Source organism: Gasterosteus aculeatus, chromosome 4 (assembly GCF_964276395.1).
Source record: "Gasterosteus aculeatus chromosome 4, fGasAcu3.hap1.1, whole genome shotgun sequence".
Taxonomy (NCBI): domain Eukaryota; kingdom Metazoa; phylum Chordata; class Actinopteri; order Perciformes; family Gasterosteidae; genus Gasterosteus; species Gasterosteus aculeatus.
In genome coordinates, this window is record NC_135691.1 from 3007738 (window position 1) to 3022868 (window position 15131).

Consider the following 15131-nt stretch of genomic DNA (forward strand, 5'->3'; position numbering starts at 1 on the left):
TTTCCTCAAATAAGCCAATTTACAATTTGCTATAGATGAGTGACGTTACAAGTACAATTTAAGTGCTACAATTTATTAGTCTTTAGTCGAGGTAGAGTCTGAAGAGGTGTGTCTTTAGTTTGCGGCGGAAGATGTGAAGGCTCTCTGCGGTCCTGGTGTCTTCAGAGAGCTCGTTCCACCATTTCGGCGCAAGGACAGCGAAGAGTCGAGACCTAGTCGAGTGTTTTGCTCTCAGTGAGGGAGGGACGAGTAGTTTTGCAGATGCAGAGCGGCGAGTGCGGGTTGGGATGTAGGGTTTGACCATGTCCTGGATGTAAGCTGGACCCCATCCATTGCATGAGAAGAGTAAGGTTCTAGTTCATGTCCGAGATGGCTGCTAGGCACGAAGACGTGAGGGCAGAAGCACACGCTGGATCACTGCTACTCTAGAGCACCTGTGCGTGGGGAATGCCTTATTAAAAATGCCCCGGCTGTGTGTGTGTGTGTCGCCACGGATCACCAGCACGCACAAAGCGTCGGATTTACCGAGCGAGGGATGCCGCTCGCTTTAGAGGCTCAAAACGGAACCGCTCCGGCAACACGGAGCAACTCCCTCAAGAGAGGGAAATGAATTCAGGACGATCGTCTGGGTGCAAAGCTGAACAGTGAAAGGGGCTTTGTCTAAAAAAAAAAAAAAAAATAAAAAAAAAAAGGGGGTCGGGGCGGGGAAATCCCGGCTGAGTGGACTTTGTGCGCAAGTGAATAAAAAAGGTGCTCTTGTTCTGAGCGGACTCACAGCTCGCTGTGATTGGCCGATAGCTGCATTGTTATTCGGTTCTCGGGTCTCTCGTTCGCTCCTCCCGGGACGCTGATGACGCCGTCTTTCTGATCACTTCTGTCCTCGGGAGGCCACGGTGGATGATGCGGATGCTTGAAAACTACAGCGGCCCCAACCGCGTCGTGTCGTGGCGGCCTGAAGGGCGGGGGCCAGTTTTTGAGCGAGTCCCTTTACGTCCCACCTCGAGAAACGAGCGGAAAAGGGTTCCACGGGTAGCAGCCATCGCACGCGGCGAGACCATTTGTTGAATTAACGAAAGGTGAAAAGCTTTTGAGTCTTCATTCTTTTATTGGGTTAACAATTTAGTACATTTTTCCATGCTGACAGCGCACGTTGCTGTGCTTCAGAGGTGGCCTGGGAATGGGAATAACAGCTGTGGGTTACATGTGTTAGTGGCTTGCGGCAGCTTTGCATTTTGGTCTGTTGAGGAGGTGGAAAAAAAGCATCATCTCTCACCTCTGCGATGGATTTCTCCGGAGGATAACATCTAAAAATGTGGCCGTTAAATGACCCTCCATCTGGACGCGGTGGACATCACAACCTGAAACGGCCACTAAACGCGCGGCTCAGAAAGGCATCTGCTATCGGAGGCCATGATGTCACTGCTGTGTTTAAACAGCGAGCATTAGAGGCCGCAGCCGACGCCAAACGTCCGGCGAGGTTTCAGTCGGTTCTGCGGGTTGGCGGCAGCCTGGCTAAGACCTTCTGTGCTTCCCTCAAAACAACACAGTCAGACGGAACGAAGGCCTCACGCTGGGTTATTTCAGAAATGAAAGCAACATCATGACAACTTCTGTAACCTTTTATAGGCTCTCTTTAAAAGGCAAAAAGGGTCAAATTCAAATAAAGTGCAGCAGTGAACCGCTTTCAATGACAACATATGGTAGACTCGACAGTTTAAAGTAATTATATGCTGCCAAACTACTCTAAACACACAAAAAAAAACGGGCTTCTTTACTGTCAACGGTAGTCATGCCGACCGCAACATCACACGTCTTCTCAAGCGATCACCCACCGGTGCAAAGTGCAAGAGGGTCGTCCGTTCACTCACCATCGCTGCCGCCGCGGGGGACCGGGACGTCCGGCGACGGGGTCTGTCGTGAGCGCGAGCCGAAGGAGTCCAGGCTGTCGAAGGAGTCCTCGCGGCCGTGCCGCGGCGGGGAGAGGGAGTCGCTGCGCTCGGAGTCCCAGCAGTCGACGTAGCCGCTGTCCCGGACGCTGCGCACGGGGCTCTCCGCCTCCTCCTCCGCCTCCTGAGCGGTTCACAAACACACGGCCACCTCCGTTTCAAACGCGCAATAGGGAAGATCAAACATTGTGTGTAATCAAACATTTTTACCTCAAAAAACACAAGGATTTTCCCCATAAAACATCTCAATGTAAATGGACCTCATTAAGCGCTTATTGTCCTTCTTCCGTGTGTGTCGCCTCTCGCTGCACCTCAGTGATTCCTCCCCCCGAGTGTCCACATGGAAACACGTCCATGCGGCTAACTGAGAGGCCTCTCCTGCTGCTGGCCGCCTGTTATGCGCTCATCTCTTTTTCAAGCAGCATGGACACTGTGGCAAAGATCCGTCGCACTGTATTTAGAGCTAAAAACGTTTTTTTTTCAGTTAAATGACTCTTTTGTGGGCGTAACTCGTCTGGAAAGTTGCCACGCTAGACGTTAGATTCCCTGATTACTCGTCGCTCCAATGATACGTTTCTAATTCTTTCTTTGCGGCGGACGGTTGGTCAGTTGTGTCCAGAAGGTATTTAACGTGATTATCAGACACCAATACAGAGAGAGAGAGATCAGCTCTGCAGAAAAGAGCACAGGAGCCGAATGGCTCGTCTGGTGTGACGGATCAGGCTTCTGCTGGGGAGAACGGGCGTAACAGTGTGACACTTCAGAACCGGGACGAGAAATCAAAAACCTGTGATGGAACATTTTATGTTTTAAATCATGCCAACGGATCCTTGAAATCATGTAATCATGTATCCTCAGCAACTAACAGTAAGGGAGCAGATTAAATTGCAGCTTGTTCCTTCATTCACCCGCTTCACTACTGCCATAAAAAAAAAAAAAAAAAGAAATTCCACTTCATAACCATTGAAAGTGAGCCGTTTACTTTGCAACTGAAGAGCTTTTCTTGACCGTCCTTTTTGTTCCACAGAAGAGCCGTTCGGTCAGAGGCAACGCGGGAGCATCTGGGAAAGTGACCGTGCCGACTTGGCAGAGTTTTGGCGGTTTGATGGAACAGACTGGGGACGTCACCTTGTGGAATGAATCGCACGGGGGTGACATCATAGCTGCGAGCCGTTGCTTTCGTGGTTGTTGGGGCTCTGCGGAGGATAACCTTATTTTTGTCCCTTTGCGTCGGTGAAGAGGTGGAACCAGGTCCAGATGATTGACAGAACAACCGAGGTCTGTACACATTTTATCAATACGCACTTTTGGTGCATCGCAAAACGAGTGGTCCAGTATAGTGTGTGTGTGTCTCAGTATTGAGCAGCCTCTCTCCATCCCTTATACCGGCAGCGGTTGCTAGGAGATTTCTAACACAACAGCAAGCACCGACTAAATGGCCCCTTGTGCTTCAGATCTGGATTCTTATGATATTCCTCGGCCCGCACGTTACCAAACAGGACGGGGCGAACCTTTCGCATCTGTGACAGCAGGCCCTCAAACTCCTTCAGGTCCAGCGTGGGACCGTTGTAGGAGGCACAGCCGTTGGCAGCACGACCCAACCAGTAGATGGTGATTACAACCTGCAGAGGGAAGAAGACAAATGGAATCGGACGCCACGATGAGACGACACTTTGTCAGTAGAGAAGAAGACAGCAGTGATTTCCAGGGCCGACAGTGAAGTTTAATATCAGAGCCAGCTCCCATTTGCATGTTGCTATATCCAATATAACAGATTTATTATTAGTATTTTTTCACAATCCAGCCTCCTTCAAAGTACACGTCAGCATGCTGCTCAAACACGACAGGCCTGAGCCACCGCTGTGACCCCCGACACAGGTCACCGGCTAAAAGGCAGCCCCCCCCCTCAGGGCTCACAATGATCTACACTCGCCTGTCAGCTAGCTTAGCCTGGAGTGCATGAATCACCAGGTTAAACCTCGGCTCCTCTCAGCGCGGTAACCCCGTGAAAGAGTGAGCAGGACGCACACCTGCTTCTTGCTCTCGACCTGGGAAGGGAAGCTTTCTCCCCTTCGGCGTCAGCTGGACGTCCGACATGCAGAACGCACAGATCGGCTGCAGCCGCGGTTGGAGATCACGTGTTCCCGGCACCTTTTCGGCTCGTTGGCCACGGCGCCGCGGCTATATTTGCCGTGTCCATGTCAACCGGCGCTCTGCCGGGATTGCTTTGATAAGAAAGCTCAGCGTGGCTTAATGTGTTTATTTCAGTCGTGCCGTCAGTGTAAACAGCCTCAAAGCCACTTGGCGGCGGGATAATGGAACCGGCCTGCTGTCCAGAAGAAGCTCATGCTCAACATCTCAGTGGTCGGCAACAAATGGCTTTCAGTTGCTTACTAGTTTGCTTAAAATCCCATTGATCCCAAACCGAAATAGGAACAAATTCCAAAATTCCACAACTGCAACGAGCGTGCTTGGGAGATGCTTCACTAAACCCACAGCAAACGAGCGCCGGGCTGCAGTTCAAAGACAACACGTCAGGGGATATTTGACACGGAGAAATGTAAACGACGTGCCGGCCGGTCGAGTAGTGCACGGCGCCACTTTCGGCAGCTGATCGGGCAGGTGTGGAAAGACCTGTCGGAAGAGGTTCCATGGAAAAAACGGCAGTCACCGCTCAGTTTCGTTAGTAAACACAATTAAGTGATGCGTGCTCGAGGGAGTGAAGGAAGCCCGGGAGAAAACCACCGACAACCAGAGCGCGCCAGCTGCACGCCACGCGTGCTCGGTGCACATAGACAGAGATGCATAGCAACACGCACACATGCGCACAGTCAGCCCTTCTTGTTCACACCTGCGCTGCTATTCATGCAATACCCACCATCCAATCTACCCGACAACACCTTCTCACTGCATTCCCTTCACCTCCTCGACGTGCGGCGTGCTGCAGAGACGGCTGCTATCAGATCCTAGTCCTCGGCCTGCAGGGCCGATCCACAGCAGGTCCCAGCTAAAGCCCCGAGCTGCCGGGATGCTGGGCTACGTGGGCCCGAGAGTCCCTGCGTGCAGTCGGCTAAATGAGCCAACGTGCCCTCTGCAGCCGGACACAATGTACAGTGCACAGCAGCATCCCCCGAGAGAGAGAGAGAGAGAGAGACTGCAAAGTGGGCAGGGCTAGCACTATGTGTTCTACTTCTTAAAGCAGCATAATGGAAAAAGAGATAAGGTGCATTTGAGCAAAAGAAACTGTTTAGAACCAGAACTATAACATAATCGATACTAGAGAGAAGATGCTGATGAGATAACGGATCAAAGGGGCCGTCACATGCAAGCGGTATGAATCCAAACATACATTCAGCACTCAAACGAATGACCCCTTGCAGTCCAGAGGCGTCACTTACATTCTTGATCCTGCGGCTGCAGTCACTTCCCCTGAGAGAAAGACAAGAGACACATTGGAATATATTTTTACATAAACATAACAGCACACAGCTTTAAAAACAACCACACTCCCTCATATGTAAATGCAATACAAGAGAAGCAACTTTTTGAATCTGAAGCGAGTCGCCCACGCGGCGAGAACGCCGCACTCGGCTTTCGCTTCCAGTTTCTCCGTTTGGTGAAACAGATTCGTGACACATTTCCTGCAGTGGCTTTCGCCGCTATCTGACGTATGAACTTATACCACGCATGCGATACGAACTGCAACGGCGCCTCCAGGGGCCCCCCGGTCCAGCGCCGGCGGCGATCATTCACAACGACCGATCCCGTCCTCAGCGAAGAGTGAGGGCAGACAGATGTGGTCGCCGCATGGTCGGACCGCCAGGGGATTACAGGGAGGTGAAGTGCAGGAACATCGCATCGGGGGCCACTAAGAGCCACAGATGTTTCCCAAAATGGAAGCACGCGCATCTTGCGGATCACCGCTTGAAGCTATAAGAGGGAAGCGGAATGAGGCGCCACATGCACTTGTGTTGTGAAGAGGAAACTTCTAGAGGGACGAACGGCTAAACTGGTATAATCCCAGTTTAACAGGCCCTCGCTGTGTGTATATGTATGTACCCACAGAGATCTGTTTACCCTCCAGCTCCTCTTTATGTCAGCGTGTGTGAATAAACCAGACAGGTGGCTTTTCTCTGCACACCTGACTGACCGATCCCACATGCTTCATATTTACCTTTACTCGTCTGTCCCTCACAATCAGCATTAAGGAGCTCATTCAAACCGGTGTATAACATACAACAGCAAGGTTTTTATCAATAACAAAGTAGAGAACAGCAGCATCCTGTGTGCCTGAGGGTCACATAACCCTCCTCTCTAAACCTCAGGGTGAACGAAACCGAGAACCCCCTACACACACACACACACACACGTATCTTAAGAACTGCATGCACTCGTCTTTGTTGCTTGGCAACAAAGACAGAGTTGTGGTTCAGTGAGCGAGTGTTGTCTTTGGAGGGAGACCAGTTGTGTCACACAGATGTGGTTTTATTTATGTTTGTGAACTCAGTGGTTGTCTGAGTGACGCACGCACGCACGCACGCACACCAGGCACCTATGAAGGCACAACACTGGAGTTTCTTCATCTTCAGCGGCAATCACGTCACAAACAAACCTTTCATTCCTCACGTAAATGTCCACAACGTGTATTTCAACCGTGGAGCCGAGTGTGAATGGACTTCTTGAGGTGAGATCGTAGGAGCTGTTGTATCAAAAGGTCAACGCCTGAGGAACAACTGACAGAAGCCCCTCCCTCCCCCCGCCACACACACACACACACACACACACACACACACACGCACACGCCGTGCGCTGAGCAGTAAGGGGACACTGAGACTTACGTGGCGGTGGGGCGCGTCGACGTGTCCTGCAGGTCTCCAGGGTCAAACAGTTGGGAGCCTTTCAGTCCCAACTCCTCACAGCCGCACAGAAACACACTGAGGTTGTCCTGCACGACACACACACACACACACACACACACACACAGTTTGATAAGTGTCGGCAGAGACTGGAGGCAACGCTAGGTCTCTGATTCATTTAAAATCATTCAGTGTCCCAGAAATGAAGGTCTGGCTCGTTAAGAACGACACACACGTGTGAACACATTTCAGTACTGAATTCTTCTCATACGTCGGACATTGTGGCTTCACTGAAATCAACCGGATAAAAACTCAGTTTTACCCTCAGAAACGTAATATTCTCAACATGCAAGTTTCAAATGAGTCCAGATGTTGGACCGCGGTGTAGAAGAACAATAGATAGAATAAGTCCTCTTTTAGGATTCTTCACAGCATCTTTTACCCGCATAAGATACACGCAAAGACACGAACACAACACGAAAACCCGGCTACCTGTCGGAGCACAAACGGAACCCCAGCCGGTTCGCCGGACGTCTCCTCTCTCAGATTCCTCCAACGTTCACTCCGCGCCCTTTTGTTTCTTCCCCGACTCTCACCGCCTGCCCCATCCTCTCCGTCGTCTCCCTCTCTCCTCCCTGACAAAGTCTTTGTTGGGTGGAACCTGAGCCCAGCTCTCCTCTCCTGTTCCCAGGTTCTCTCTCTCTCTCTGTTTCTATGCCTCTCTATCATCCACAGGGCCAAAGCCCCCCCCTCCCTCTCTCCCTCCCTCACTCTCTGGGTGTCACCATTTCCTCTCCACCCTGATTGTCCCAAGCACCAAAACACAAACACCATCCCCGAGCATCCGCATGCAGCGTGCACACATTTGGACAGAACGCGGCATCAAGTATGGATCCTTCCCGGTGCTCAGACCCACAAAACGTATTTACATGTACACACCAGCTGGTGTGAGACAGCTCTCCTGCTGAGACAACCCCACCCACACACACACACACACACACACACACACACACACACACACACACACACACAATCTCTCCTTTTGACAGAGGCCACACCTACAGTGGGTCTCACACTCCTGCTGACCTTAACTTTGGTTGCACCTCATGGACATCAACGGGGGCTCTAATGAAGAACATTCTCTAGAAATAAGAGAGGAATTATTCAGGGAATCCCCCTCGGGGCGAAGGGGATAAGTGACACAAACTCAAAAACACTCTGAAGTAAAGTTGAACAACTGGCAGAATCTTTGTTACGGTTTGCCCATTCTGCTCGTGAACGCTTGATAATAAATCATTTCAACAACCTGCTCGACAGCCGTGTGCAAGCTTACTTAACGGCGCCCCCCCTGGTTTCCCGCCTCGCTTCAAAGATCTGATGTCAAAGCGCACAGATCAGTTAACAAAGTCCACATTGAACACAGAGTTGCATTGAGAGACAGGCGTCACCACGGCCTCAGACGGCCTCTTCTCTACCAAACCAAAATATGTGATGAACGACGAGGATATTTAGCAGGAAAAAGATAAACCGTGCTTACATGCTGTGCAATCAAACTATTGTCACTGGACGATATCGCCTCTCAGAGGCAGCAGATATTTGATAAGGAAACCTCCAAGCGAGCCGTATCTCCAAGAGAATCCATCAAAAAGGGAGCGCTTGTTTAGTCTGCTTTAGCAGCAGAGATGGGGATCTGGTGGCGTTGACTAAGAAAACCTCGGCCATCACGGAGCTGGTATCTCACCCTGTCTGGACGCGAAATGACAAAACACGGCGATAAACGAGCAGACACACAATTAAACTGGCTGATTTAGTAGCAGCTGGCAAGGTGACAACAATGTAGTGGGTGTTGGCGTGTGTGTGTGTGTGTTGGTCTTAAGAAGTGAGCATAACTTTTGATTTTCCAGCCAGTGCCACAGGAAACTGGGCGTCTACCGCAAAGGAAGATGAATGTGTTCGCAGAGTGATCGGGACGTAGATTGACTCAAGTCATGTGTGGCGAAATAAATCAATGTTTTAAGATTTACAACAAATCTAAAAACATGTTCAGGGTAGAGACATTAAATAATGTTTTAGCTGACAGTAAACCATCGCGCCTAACGGCCACTTATTGTAGGTTGCAGTATTACTAGCGGTGCGTGTGTGTTTACCCTGAGAAACACACTGTACGCAACGCTCATTTTAAAGAACCGGGATTAGTCCCCCGAGGTTCCTCAGGGAAGAGGATCGGCCCTCACGCCCCTGATTCTGGACCGTGAAAGAATCCAAAGCGTCTCAGGAAGAGGAAACTCCTTCGGAGTCTTTTTCTCTCCTCGAGAAGCATAACAGACAAATGTAAGACACGGGGAAAAGTCTATTGACATTCATAGAGTAATACTCTGTGTTAATATGCAGGTCTATGCATTCTCGTCGGATCCTGACCGGAATCAAAATGTAACGACAAATGTCAGCACAAAATATATCGTGAGAAAATTGCATGATTGAGGTATTTTAGAAACAATGCAGAGGTGCTTATTCAAAATTGTTTCTCAAAATGATTAGAATAAATGGATTAAAGACATTTTATGAATGTAGCTGGTTTTATTCATGTTATTTATCAATAACATAAACCTAAAACTTTTTTCCGTTATCAAACCCCCGTAGATCCGCATAATAAAGGCTTCTCCATAAGATCCTGTCGTAACAATGAAAACAATGGCGCAGAACCCGAGCGCGCCGGTGGACCCGGAGACAGCATGTGGAGGCCGACAGGGGAGCCGAACGGCACCGAGCCGCCGCTCCGATTACAAAGCAGCCAAAACCTCCTCAGAGACTCGTTTGCCCATTAGCCCCCCCCCCAAACAGGAAGGGGACGGGGGAGTAGGCTGTGTTTTATTACGATGGTCCAGATAACAGCGGAGCCCTTGTTTACGCATTTCTCACCTCTTTAGAGGGGAAGGAAAAAGCCACAGGAAGAAGCGGAGGGCCGTAAATATGAAACATGGCAATAAAGGCTCATATTGTTTAGACTGGAGTCAAACCACAGGTGTCCTTTTGTCCCTCAGTGTGTTGTCCTCTGCTGCAGTAAACATCTCGTCTTCAGCTGAGGATTCACTCACTGTTGTTTGAGATGATTTAAGATCATCACTCTAAAAACTTGTTGTCGCTTTGCAGAAAAGGTGGAAACGCGACATTCCTTAGGATCACCGGGAAGGACGTGGAGGTCTGCCGTCGCCGGCGGACCGATTAGAGTCCATTAGGCTGCCGTCACAGGAACATCAGATCAAAGTAACCGCTTCAGATGGACGCAGAGACCTTTCCTTGATCCCGTACCGCGCGTGTAACTCGGGCCCATAAGCTAAACACCACCCTTGCATGAACAGTCAGCGATGCACGCAGGAGAGGCGGGAGTGTGTTTAGTGTGTCTTCACAGTGCTTCCGTTTAACGCGCCCGAAGGGTCACTTCATCCACATCCAGGGTCCCGAGGGCGCCGTGAAAGAGCTGCAGTGACTCTCAAGCGCGTCAGCGTGCAGGTCTGCTCAAACGCACAGGCCCTCTTTCCAAGCAGGGGGGGCCGAGTTTAAGATTCTTAAATAAAATCACGGACAACAACGTGCATTATCGCGTTGAGGTTTTAGCCTCTGGAAGACATGTCTTTGGGCTCTGATTCACAAGACGTTTGGATGGTTTTAGTGAATCAAACTTTACTTTTAAACCGCAACGGAGGGCTCCTGTAAATGTAATGTTTTTAAATTATAAAACCAGATTACACGCATGTCACATGATTATCTTCAGTGTTTGTGTGTTTATACCCAACACTTGTGTAATCAGCCCGCTGAGGCATAAATGACCTGCAGAGACGTGTGAAGTTATACGGTGATGAACTTTACACAAGGTACCAGGAGCGTGACGGGGGTTAGTGACCTTTAGGTCAACTTCCTGCTCAGGTATCAGAGATGTAATCTCAATCTGCAAGGCCGTCACACATTTCAGCCCCTCGCAGTGACAGGCGGAACGTTTTGGAACACGGAAGGAAAAGGCAGGAGAAGAAGAAAAAAAAAAAGGATGAAAGGGCCGTTAAGTTTTAGAGGAAAGCAAGAGTGCAGGACTCACCAGGCCAGCGATGGGTGTTGGGAGCCTGTTAATTTTCTTCACCAGGCCGGGTTTAATAGAGCTCAGCAACCTAAGAAGAAACACACAGAGGAAGACATCACAAGCTGAATATTCAAATCAAACTACACGGAGAAACTGAGTCATGCCTTCTGAATTTGTCTCCATGACGAGTTGTGTTGAATATCCTAGATGATGCACTGTGAAATATCCTAGATAAAGAATGTGAATTGGTGTGTCTTTGTAGAAAAAGAGTGGGAGGAACAAAAGGGAGACATTTTCTGAGGGTCTCGGGGGCGTCTGGAAGGTTTTATAACAAAACAGATCCTAAATCAGACCGGGGAAGCTTCCCCTTCCGTCCCCACTGGGAGCTGTTAAATAGATCCAGCGCACTTCACATCGCAGCGAGCCACCCGGCGAAGGTCTGACCGTTTGCGGCCATCTCCCATTGTGCGCTTGCACGCGTGCAAAGCAGAACAGCGGCTTCTGGAGAAAGTTCCTGCACATTCCTGCAGTCTCAGACTGATTGTCAGTCACGGAGAGGCCACAGAGTTCCCCCGACCTCTTTGTCTTCCATCTTTTGTGTGTGTTCTCGTCAGAGGAAGCGGCTTCGGATGCTCTCTCAGTATGCGGCGTCCCTGCGATGTTGCTGATGGCATTGCAGGGACGTCTCCTTCTCTCCTCTACTTCGGCTTCAGTCACAGACGTCCTGCTGTGCTGTACTTTTCCCAAAATGACCTTCAACAACCCCCGAAAGGAGGGGGCTCTCAGTGCCACGTACAATATATACACGTTGGAAGCCTGGAATAAAAATAATGCTGCAGAATGTATTGTTTCATTCATTATTTCCTTCCAAATTTACACAAAAAGAGAGTTAACACAGTTTCATCATCTCTTCCAAGATGGATTGGCCCAAATTGCTGTTTACCAAAAGGTTTTGGACTTTTGGAAATGATGATGATGATGATGATGACACACACATTCCTTGAATGAAGGGTGATGATTAAATAAAAGCATTCAAACCCAAGCATATCAAATTTGCAGTCAAGTGAAACAGAACAAAAGCTTCAGATTGATTGACTTATTAATTAAAAAATGTTTGAATCGTCTGAATAAAACCGTTAAAAAAAAAACATTATTGTGGTCAGATGTTTAGGGTTTCATTAGAAGTCACATGATATCCAGGAAATTCCAGAGCCGGTGGGGATTCCTTTAAATTGGATTCGATGTCTGTTTTCACAATAAAGATGATGTAAACTTTGGGGTTGTGCAGCTGAACTTGACTTGTTTTCAGTCTCATTGTAGACCCTCAAACTAATTATGAGGGTTCACGGTGTCTCAGCGGAGGACAATTTAACACGACGGCAGTCCGTCTGATCACTGGACCACGCTGGTGTCTTCAAATGCTTCCTATTTGTCCTGAAAATTCTTCTGGGTTGACTTACGTTTTTATTATTTTAAATTATTGTGAGCTGAAGAAGGACGAGGACCAAACTGTATAAAATATAAACTTGTTGTATTATAAAGGAAATGTGTGAACGTTTAGATTCTGCTTCTCTGGACTGAAGCTTTCTTTGTTGTTGCGGCCTTTTTTGAACACCCTGCCTCTAATAAAAAAGAATCTTATTAAAAGAAACTATATTGTAGAGCCACTGACAAATGCATCGTTTTCTTAAGGAGTAGAATGAAGCCACCAAAGATAAAAAGGCCGCTAATGAACAACTTAAAAAAAGCAAAGACAGTCGGATGGAAACCACAACAGGCGGAACTTACTCGCACAGCAGAATGCCGTTCTCCAAACCTCCCCTGAAGTCCTTGTCACCGAAGCACCTTCCAGTGACGGCCTGCGGAGAAAACAAAGGGGCCGAGTTAGCAAAATACAACGGCAGCCATGAAACCACGAGCAGAAGATCACACCTCCGCCTCTTAGTCGCGCTTGGGGGTCCACTCGGGAACCGAGAAACCAGCCGAACAACCTTTTTCCCCCCACCCACCCAAACACTCCTTCCAGGTATTCCCGTGAATGCGAAGCCGAGTGCAGAGTCGCTCTCCGGCGAGCAGAGCGGCGCGCTAACGAGCTTGACGTAAGCCGCGAGCTTCCACAACCAAACGGCTGCGGTGGGCTAATGTGCCGTGACAGGGGATTTATTGGGCGGGAGTGACTGAGACCCTCTGAGGGGGAGAAGCCGCCTGCATCCACGACTCTTTTAAAAAAATAAAACACGTGTAAATGCTCATTTTTTTTCTTTTTCTTTTTCAAGACATGTCAGGACACAGAATCCCAGGCCAGCAAACCCGTTCGGTGCAATAACAAACAGCAGCAGTGAAATAACTGTCTAGCACTAGAAAATATCTGCCGTCACGGGACATTTAGCATCGGGCCCACTTGAGATCCATTTATTCTCACAAACACTGGCAGGGATTTGGCCATGAAAAAAAAAAAAAGGCTTCTCCCTCCCTTTGGGCCGCCGGTTTGAGAGCCAAAACAATTACAAGATTAAATTTCCTGAGACATTTCTTTCACATTTATTTGCACAGCTGTGGCAGAAAAGCGCGGAGGAGGGTCTCCGTGCTGCCTGCTCTTCTCCCCTCGAGTGGGGTCCCAGATCGCAAACTAGTGGCTCGCCGTTCGAGCCGAGCGGCACCTCCAGAGCTCAATAACCAAGTCACGTTCTACCTAGACGGTTTAATCCGAGGGGAGGGGGATGATGACCATTTGCCGTTTCCCCCTTTTTCAGTCTTAATGCTAAGCTAAGCTTCATACCATGCAAACTATTTCGATAAACAAACTATTCTATGAGACATCGGGCAGATGTCTCATAGGAGGAGGTTCAACAGACTAGTCGACAGGGACCATATTGCCAGATGGCGTTTTCTCAGTTAGGAGCGAGAACAGAAGGATTCACGTCATTCTTTTTGTTGACCTTATCTTTTCAGCTTCGGTATAAAGTTACGTGGCCAAATGTCTTTTGTTTGTAGGACAGCCTTTACGGTGACGTGGTCCAATGGGAGTAACGATTCACATGACCTTGATTTGGGAGCTGCTCAATAAACGTGCCGCATAAACGTCCCTGGCGCTCGCAGTCTTCACCGTGCAGGAAATGTCTTTGGCTTTTTGGTCTCTGGCTAAAAAAAAAAAAAAAAAAGGACACATGTGGCGGCTGCAGGTGTTGAAGGAATAAGTGGGTCAGCTCGTCAGGTGTCCTCGTCGCTGAACGCTCGGGTCCTCGGGGAGATTAAAGTGTCACACGAGCTTCACGCGCAGAGATTACGGTGTCCCCACCTCGACGTGGAATTGAGGACAGAGTTCAGGCTAGAGCAGGAAAAGAGGAGGAGGGTACTTAGGCCATTACTAATGGGAAATAAACTGCTGGTAAATATACTAATACTGATGGAGGAGGTTGCAAGTGAAGTGAAGTGACCCAGGTACAACGAGGCAGGAAACTACACAATAAAACTGGAAACAAACCCACAGTGACCAAACTGCTCATACTCAGGATTTAAAAATAGAGCGAAATGACCACGCTACGATCTGCGTATGCATCTGAAACCTTTTTTTTTTTTAAAACAGATTCAATAAATCCCCCAAATAACTTAACGGGCCCTCTTGACCCAAACCTCCAGGTGGGAAGCTGCGCCTAAAAACGGCACAGAATAATATTTGATCCTTTGGGATTCATGCACATTTTACATTATGGACCACAAAACCGCAGGGATTCCATTTTTCTCGCCATGCGGCTGCTCGGTTTGAAAGGGCCTTGATTCATGTACGTCTGCCGCTTCCATGAGCGTCATCCAGCACTGAAGCGCCCGAGAAGCTCCTGAACGAATCCACAGATCTCCCTCTGAGCAAGTGCTGTGAGGGGTAACACACACACACACACACACACCTTACGTACAGGAGGAAGCTCCACGTCCTGTAGAATTCACTATAAAGTGTCCATTAAAGGCTGAATCAGAAACCTCACAAGCATCAGATCTGATGTTAATAAAAACCTTGTGCTATTACTGAAATGTAATCAAAAGAAAAAGTACTTGAGTACTTAAAGTCTTCCAGATCACGCTGTGACTTTAAGCGCAACAAAGACTGCACCATCCAAAGGCTGGAAACGTCTGGATCCGAGCGGCGTTTCCAGACCGCCGGCGGGTCACACGGGGGGGGATCCGCTAAATGGAGAGGAATGTGTCGCCTGGGTTGTTTTCAGTGGAACGTCGCCCGCTTTGTCTCACAAACAATCAAAC

General features: G+C 48.9%; 1 protein-coding gene across 13 annotated transcripts in view; it reads right to left on the reverse strand.

Annotated features, from left to right (window-relative positions):
• Positions 1 to 15131, reverse strand: part of LOC120817340 (LIM and calponin homology domains-containing protein 1) — a 53770-nt gene that overhangs the window by 18605 nt on the left and 20034 nt on the right. For 8 of the 13 annotated variants that reach the window (XM_078101918.1, XM_078101916.1, XM_040173465.2 and 5 more), the window contains exons 1-5: positions 7295 to 7546; positions 6785 to 6891; positions 5345 to 5375; positions 3458 to 3568; positions 1869 to 2070 (exon numbers count right to left, since the gene is read on the reverse strand). In XM_078101918.1, coding sequence (XP_077958044.1) covers positions 1869 to 2070; positions 3458 to 3568; positions 5345 to 5375; positions 6785 to 6891; positions 7295 to 7531 — 688 coding nt within the window. In that variant the 5' untranslated portion in view covers positions 7532 to 7546. Of the gene's footprint in view, positions 1 to 1868; positions 2071 to 3457; positions 3569 to 4824; positions 5064 to 5344; positions 5376 to 6784; positions 6892 to 7294; positions 7547 to 10892; positions 10963 to 12662; positions 12734 to 15131 lie in introns of those variants that run through there. The other 5 variants (XM_040173470.2, XM_040173463.2, XM_078101913.1 and 2 more) reach the window with 2 other exon arrangements.